Source organism: Nicotiana tomentosiformis, chromosome 11 (assembly GCF_000390325.3).
Source record: "Nicotiana tomentosiformis chromosome 11, ASM39032v3, whole genome shotgun sequence".
NCBI classification, from domain to species: Eukaryota; Viridiplantae; Streptophyta; class Magnoliopsida; order Solanales; family Solanaceae; genus Nicotiana; species Nicotiana tomentosiformis.
Window position 1 is genome coordinate 45660607 of NC_090822.1, and position 9319 is coordinate 45669925.

General features: G+C 34.5%; 1 protein-coding gene across 1 annotated transcript; it reads right to left on the minus strand.

The window, feature by feature from the left end:
* Positions 1-7314: 7314 nt before the first annotated feature.
* LOC138901368 (uncharacterized) lies at positions 7315-7866 on the minus strand. Its single transcript, XM_070189125.1, has one exon. The coding sequence runs from the start codon at positions 7864-7866 to the stop codon at positions 7315-7317; it is 552 nt and encodes a 183-aa protein (XP_070045226.1).
* Positions 7867-9319: the final 1453 nt, after the last annotated feature.

Below are 9319 nucleotides of genomic sequence, written 5' to 3' on the forward strand. Positions count from 1 at the left end.
TCTTACACTATTATTCTCTTACTCGGAACTCTTTCACCATTCAAATTTATAAATAATATTTTTGAGTATTATTTAATAATTTAATTCATATATTTTAAATAAATTTAAAATATAAGTGTCATCGCACTATCTATATTTTCCTCTTTATACATTCTCTTCCCTACTAAGTAATTTTGATTAGCTTTCTACACAAATATTTTTGGCCAATACTCATATAATATCACGTTTTATTTAAAAATATAATTTTTAATTGTCTAAAAAGTAATACATAGGTTCTTTTATTGTTTCAAATCTATTGAATTTTTTATAATTATTTTTTGTATTACATGCAATTAAATTTTCTTTCTCTTTTAGTTTCAAGAAAATATTTAGCTTGTAATTTTCATTAGTAAAATTACCAACATGAGATATTTATTTAGTATATTAAATTTTTTAATTTGGTATCAAATTCTTATTTTTCTTTATCAAGCAAAACTTGAATTTTATGATCATTTCATAAATTTTTTAAGTATTGTATACTTACTTTATTCTATTTTCTAAAGTAATTTTTAGTATAAAGATTGTCACATTATTTCTAATTTATTTTTATTATTTAATATTTTTTATTTTTTATTTTATCTATTAGACTTTAGTTATGTGGCCTTATCCACATGCATGCCATTTCTTATCATGCTTAAACAAAATTTTCACCTCTCAAATTTAAATAAGTTTTAACCTTCTTTTTTGTATGATGAATTTTTTGATTTTTTTCTCTATTTGTTCCTTAGTTTTGCTATTATATTGTTCAATACTTAATTTTATTACATTGTTATGTGGCTTTTTATTAGCTTGTCTGAATTTAATATCTATTTTTATCATGTTAAGATTTGTTCTTATTAAGTTTAAACTTTTTAATTATATAAAAAATATTTATTGCGTATAAAATATTTGTTTGCCCGATTTGTCAACACTAATATGACTTTATTATTCTTGTTATTAAAATAATTTTTACTGGCTATTTTTTTTTTATCTTATAAATAATTTGTATATTTTATGTAAGATCTTATTTTGCCGCTTGAATTTTTTTATTTTTAAAATCATTAAATCTTTAATATCTTAAGTAAATTTTTAGTTTTTCTGTATTGTAACTTACTCCAGAGTATAAGTAGTCATATGTTATCTTTATTTATGTTTTTCTATTTTTTATTTTTTATTTTTTACCTCCATATTTCTAGCTAATATAGAAGAAAATCTATGAGTGGATCAATATATAAATATAGATATACATATAAGTATAAATATAGATATATAGATTAGATTTATATAAGATCTATTTAGATTATGTATAATATCTATTTCATTCAACTACTTCCATTAATTATGTTTTTATTTATAATTTCTAATTATTATTGTTGTCCTAAAATTGCCAAGTGGCTTCATTTTAGCTTGCCACTTGGCTTAATCACATGCTTCACTACCATCCTTTTAATATAATATAGATTATTTGATATGTGTTGCAAATAAATAATATTCATTATATTTGTAGACTCTATAGTTATTGTTTCTTGATGGAATATGTGTGACTAATGTAAAATGCATTTGTTCTAGGAATTAATGATTGACCAGACAATGGTACCAGTTAAGATTAAGTTAAATGAGGTTACTTCATGATTATATGAACGCACAATTAAATAAAAGTTGAACAACATAGATGTCACAAGAGCTTAAGGAAGTCAGTATTTGCTCCGACTATAGATTTTTGTAACTTTGATTTGATGATGTCACGATCCAAAAATCTCACCACAGGTATCGTGATGGCACTTAGTCTCTAAAACTAAGTAAGCCGATTATAATCATAATTCAATCCATTTTTTTAAAATATATAATTTAATACAACCTCCCAAGACTGATAATACTGAGTCACGAACTCTAACTGAATACATGGAATGATCTCGAGGACCGAATGTACAATACTGTTCGAATAAGAAATTAACAGTACAATAAAATGGAAAGACTCCAAGGGACTGCGATGACCAAGCAGTCCTACCTTGAATCCTTGCGATCATACTCAAATCTCTATCCGAATCCGATATCTTCAATACCCGGCTGTGCACAAAAATGTGTAGAAGTATAGTATGAGTACACCACAGTCGATACCCAGTAAGTATCAAGTCTAACCTCAGTAGAGTAGTGGAGAGGTACAGTCAAGACACTCACTAGTCAAATAACCTGTGCAATATAGCATACAAAAATAATAGAAAACAAATAGCAGTGATAGCAATATTAATCAACTAGTGATTTAAACTGTAAGGCAACAGGAACACCATAAATATTGCTCTAACGAATAATAAACACAAGTACAACCAATTAATCAAGTCCTTCAAGATATACATCTTTTATCTATAAGTTTTTCAATAAAAGTCTCTAGAATATAATTATTTTTAATAAATATATTTCGAATATACTTCCTTCAAATAAATATCTTTCCATTATAATTCTTTCAAATAAATATCTTTCGAATATAATTCTTTCTAAGTAAATATTTTTCAAATATAATTCTTTCAAGTACATATCTTTCAAATATAATTCTTTCAAGTAAATATTTTTCAAATATAATTCTTTCAACTAAAATTCACCATGTGACACCTCATTTAACTTTCCTGGTATGAGAAATATATTCAACATATCGCATCAAATGGCACGGCAATACCTTCGTGTACTAGTCTCATTCTCTTATATATATATATATATATATATATATATATATATATATATATATATATATATATATATATATATGCCAATTCAATTGGCACGGCAACACCCTTCGTGCATACATATAACAATACCAACTAGGTGGGAGAAAAATCAATAACAATAAAAGAAATAAAGTGGGAGGCACACAGTAAGCAACAACGACTACAAGTCACATAGTGCATAATAACATCTCAAGATAAATGCATGAATGTATACACAACAAAACGATATCACAATATAATGTATGTCTCTCATCCTCGCCTGCACGGAAACACCCTTCGTGCCATGAATATATGATAATATAAAAATAATGGCACGGCATCACCCTTCGTGCTTTTACTCTCATCCTCACCTGATAATACAAATGAAATGGCACGGCATCACCCTTCGTGCTTTACACTCTCATTGGCACGGCATCACCCTTCGTGCTTTACACTCTTCCTTACCAAGCACATGTATATCATTAACAAGCAAGGTAGGAAGCATAAATAACATCAAGGAGGTTGTTTAAACCACAACACAATACAACAATTTATATCACAATTTTCCACTGACCACAACCAAATTCTAAATATGTAGCAGAATCAATAAATTTCTCAACAAATAGCCCAAGGCTCCACGCAACGTATATAAAACCTCAAACAATCAACAGAGATGGAAAATACTCAGTATAGGGTAACGCCTTCATTAATCTAAATTCTTAATAATTATATAAACACCTCTTCTTAAGCTTATTTAATTAATTATTTGTAAATAAAAAATTCATAATGAAATTAATTTTCAAGAAATATCAAATCATCAATTCACTGAATCCACATAAATATACAAGTAATAATCACATCAAATTATCATATAAAAATAAATTCAACAAACACGAATTGAGGCATGAAAAAATAGATGATTTAATAAATGTCAACAATTATCCAATTTACTACACAATATGCCTAAGACCTTAACCCAATATACTTTGCACATATAAGATCGAGTACGTACTCGTCACCTCGCGTACATGGCTTTTTATATTTCACAAATGGCCCATAAGACTCGATGCCTAAGGGGTAATTCTCCCACTCAAGGTTAGGCAAGATACTTACCTTTTTGAAGTTAGGCCGATATTCCAAAATAGCCTTCTTGCTTGAATTGACCTCCGGACAGCTCAAATCTATCCAAATTAATTGTATAACTTCATTAAAATTCATCGAAAATAATTCCGGATAATAAAATACCAACTTAAAATTTTATTCTAAAAAGTCAGTGCGGGGCCCCTCCCCTCGGAACCAGACAAAAGTTTTACGAAATCCGAGCACTCATTCCGATACGAGTTCAACCATACCAAAATTATCAAATTTCGATAACGGATCGCCCTTCAAATCTTAAATTAAAGTCTAGAGGATTTCAACCATTTTCAACTCAATTCACTAATTAAGTGATAAAAACAACAATAGATTCATGTAATTTAACCAAAATCAAGTTAGGATTTCTTACCCCAATATTTTCCTTGAAACACTCTCGAAACATCACCTCACCCAAGCTTCCTTGGTCCAAAAATGGAAGAATGAGACGAATTTGGACTTTATTCTGCTGCTAGGGTTTTGTTCTTCGCGTTCGCGACCCTCCCATCGCATTCTCAATGAACAAATTCTCCAACAGCCATTTTCAAACTCTTCTTAGACAGCCTCTAGTATAATGGTCATAGCGTTTTGGATAAAACTCCAAATGATAAATGGTTTAACTTTCTGAAAACTAGACTCCAAGGGCTATAACTTTTGTATGTTGCTCATCTCCGAGTTCCTTATATATTGCAAGATATAAGCTTCCACATTCAGCCCTTTGCAACAGAGATTTTCAAACTCTTCCCAGACAGCCTTTAGTGTATCTACCATAAATGTTTTTACACAACTCCAAATGACAAATGGTTTACCTTTATGAAAACGAGACACAAAGAGCTACAACTTTCATTTTTGGATCATCTCCAAATTCCTTACAGATTGCGAGATATGAGCTTCTAAAATCAGACGACAGACAACAAAAATTCCTTCTTCGCGAACGCGAGAGCCTCTCCGCGAATGCGAAGAACAAAGTCCCAATAGCAAAATCCTTCTTCGCGAACGCGAGAGGCTCCCCGCGAACGTAAAGAACAACACCAGAACTAGCAACCATCAGCATTAAAACACCCAAACTTGATCCAGAACCACCCCGAATCAAACTCGAGGCCCCCGAGACCCCATCCAATTGTACCAACCAGTCCCAATACATAACACAAACCTGCTCGAGGCCTCAAATCACATCAAACAATATCAAAACCACGAATCACACCCCAATTCAAGTTTAATAAAACTAAGAAATTTCAACTTCTACATTCGACGTCGAAACCTATCAAATCAAGTCCGATTGACCTCAAATTTTGCACACAAGTCATAAATGACATAACGGACCTATGAAAATTTTCAGAACTGGATTCCGACCCCGATATCAAAAAGTCAACTCCCTGGTCAAACTTCCAACTTAAACTTCATATTTTCGCCATTTCAAGCCTAATTTAACTACGGGCTTCCAAATAATTTTTCGGACACACTCTAAGTCCAAAATCACCATACGAAGCTATTGGAATAATTAAAACTCTATTACGGGGTCGTTTACTCAAAAGTCCAACTCTGGTCAACTCTTTTCAATTAAGCTTAAAGAATGAGAATTGTTCTTTCAATTTAATCCTGAATCTTTCGAAAATCAAACTCGACCACACCCGTGGGTCATAATATATATTACGAAGCTGCTCGAGACCTTAAGTCACTGAACGGGGCGTTAATTCTTAAAACGACAAGTCGGGTCGTTACACTCTTCACCTCTTAAACATACGTTCGTCCTCGAACGTGCCAAGAATCTTTCTAAGGACATTAAATTACTGAGTGTATTCTTACACACATACTCGGAGGTGATTCTATTTTCCGCAATTTAACATGGGTCTGACAATACCATCTCAGTTGAGATTATTTCTTTTATCCATACTTATAAACTTTAAAACCAATTTCTTACACTCCAAACATTTTCAAAAGGCCTGATTTTCACATCAACGCACGGTATTAGTCTCAATTGGCTATAGCAACTCGTGCCTACGCACACATCAACTTTCTTGATAGTGTTGAAGTACTTCAAAAAATTTTGGGGTGTTACATTCTCCGCCACTTAGGATCATTCGCCCTTGAATAAGAAGTAGAGTCCGCCCTCAAACACATAACATAACTTATCTCTTCTTTCGCACGTCTCAATCCCCCAAATTTTACTAACTCCCAAATTTTTCAGAAATTTCGGCAGAGTCTCCCCTGTAAATGGGGCATATCTACCTGCCAGAGTAACACCAAAACAACTCCTAACAACATATCCCCAACCCAACAAAGCACCACAATGTATATATTAATAACACTAATCTCAGCATTACAAGCACTGCATTATCATAATAATATCAGGATATGAAGCACATCATATGTATGCCCATCACCATATCTCTGGTCTTAATAGTTGTTCATAATCGATTACAACATCGCCAATTAACCTCATATTAACCAAAACCTCATTTCAAATTTTCACAACACTTACAGCAAAATGTGAGGCATGAAGACCTCATAATTATTTACCCAACTTAACGAGTCACATTTAACACCACCTGGGCACTCACCTCGTGGGCTAAAAATCAATATTTTCCTCACAATTATGGATAAATATGCACAGAAACACATAAAAGAATTATCAAATAAGCTTAACAGGCATGACTCCTTATTAATACTATAGTACAAATTTTAATTTCACAAAAGGAGAATTTAAACTCATAAGTTTTTTACCACAAGTACCTCATCCTTATATAATTTCGACCGCGGCTTATAGCCCAGTTTAATTATTTCTCACCATATAAAAAAAATGTGAGGATCTCATCCTCAACTCCAAATCACAAGTATTTTTGCACATTGTGCCAACTGAAAATTTTAATTTCCTTTCTTTCTTCTTTTCAATAAATTTCATAAATAATTTCCACAACACATAATGAACCCCCATACCGGTAGGGCATATAATTCATAAAATTGTAATCAATTATCCCGAAATCGCATCAAAACCCACTGTAATGAGTAATAAGAAGTCACCCTTTGGACTCATAGCCCACAATAATGTACAAAATAAAATGATACACACGGGCTAACACCATAAAATCTCCCAACAGGGATAAACACTGAAGTGGAGTACAAATTCACTAATCCACCATATAAGGAGCGTGAAAGGAGTTTTCACCTCGATAATCGGAATCGAATCAAAATAAAAATAGTGCTCCTTTTATTGTAAATTGATTCATACCTGTAACGACACTATATGGTGTATCGGCCTCAGCCAAATCATAGCAATTATATCAACGGGTCGGGCCTCCACCTCTTAGGCGCCCTCTACCCGCCTGTCCTCCACCCCTAACTGACTGTGCACGTGGAGTATTAACTGGAATAAAGCTTGTAGCTTGAGTAATATGATGAAATCCACCCCTCCCAAGTCTGGGAAAATTTCTCTTGATGTGTCTAGTATCACCACACTCATAACAACCTATCTGAGGCCGCGGCTGCTCGTACTGAGTCTGTGCTGGATAACTGAAATAACCACTGTAAGAACCTCATTCCAATGGTACACTAAAGTATTAACTGGAACACTATGAGTATTTTGAATTGCAGATTGGGCTGACCGATTGCCCGAGCCTCTGCCATGATGAGTCATAGATGCAGAGTAGAATCCACTAAATCCTCCAAAGTTCTGAGACCTTTTGGCCTCTTTAGCCTCCCTTTCCTCACTTCGAACACGTTCTAACATCCTAGCAATCTCTACTACTTGCTGAAATGAAATGTCAGTCTGCAACTCTCGAGCCATACATATTTTAAAATTATTATCGAGTCCTTCAATGAATCTGCGTACTCGCTTTCTAACTGTACAAACTATGATAGGTGCATGGCGGGCTAACTCACTGAACTTGATAGCATATTCTGACACTGTCATGGTGCCCTGACGCAACTGTTCAAACTCTGTGCGCCACGCGTCCCAGAGAGTTTGGGGGACAAACCCTTTCAAAAATATCTCCAAAAATTGAGCCCAGGTTGGTGGCATTGCACCGGCTAGTCTACCTTCTTCATAAACTTGCCACCACTGATACGCTGCTCCTGACAACTAAAATATAGTAAAGGCAACTCCACTCACTTCCATAATACCTATGGTGCGGAGAATACGGTGACACTTTCCAAGAAATCCCTGGCCATTCTCGGTAGCTGTGCCACTAAAATAGGTTAACTATATCTCTTAAACCTCTCAAGCCCTTTTTGTTCTCCTAATGCCTCTGGCCTAACCTCAGACATGACTGGAATAACAGGTTATACCGGCACCACACCAGAACCTGACCAATGTAGACATGCTGCTCTGGAGTACGGGCGGTAAGAGTCTGAGCTATTCCCCTAATCTGTGAAATATTTGGTGCAACGGAGATCAACCCTGCTTAAGTTAATATACCAAACATGTTCAGGAACTGTGCTAAAGTCTCCTGAAATCCTGGGGTAACAACAGGTGCTTCCGGTACCTGTCCCCCGACCGGAGCTACTGGCGGCTCCTCAATTGTTACTCTGACAGGTGCTCTAGCTGCGACATGTGCCCTTACTCGGCCTCTACCTCGGCTTCTACCTCGGCCCCGGCGTCTTGCGGCTCTAGCAGAATGCATGGGTGTTTGCTCAGATGATGCGGTAGCACGTGTCCTCACAATTTGTGTGAGAATAAAGATACAAAGGCTCAAATTCCAAAATCAACAAATTCCGCACGACAGGAATGAAAGAAGTGAAAATTTCCTAACAGTTCTGTAGCTTCTTGAAGATAAGTACAGACGTCTCCATACTGATCCACAAGACTCTACTAGACTCGTTCGTGACTCGTAGAACCTATGAACCTAGAGCTCTGATACCAACTTATCACGACCCAAAAATCCCACCACAGGCGTTGTGATGGCACTTAGTCTCTAAGACTAAGTAAGCCGATTATAATCATAATTCAAGCCATTTTTTTAAAAACAGATAATTAATACAACCTCCCAAGACTGGTAATACTGAATCACGAACTTTAACTGAATACATAGAATGATCTCGAGGACCGAATGTACAATATTATTTGAATAAGACATTAATAGTACAATAAAATGGAAAGAATCCAAGGGACTGCGATGACCAAGCAGTCCTACCTTGAATCCTTGCGATCATACTCAAATCTCTGTCCGAATCCGATGTCTTCAATACCCGGCTCTGCACAAAAATATGGAGAAGTGTAGTATGAGTACACCACGGTCGGTACCCAGTAAGTATCAAGACTAACTTCAGTGGATTAGTGACGAGGTACATTCAAGACACTCACTAGTCAAATAACTTGTGCAATATAGCATACAAAAATAATAAAAAACAAATAGCAGTGATAGCAACACCAATCAACTAGTGATTTAAACTACAAGGCAACATGAACACCATAAATATTGCTCAAACGAATAATAAACATAAGTACAATCAATTAATCAAGTCCTTCAAGATAT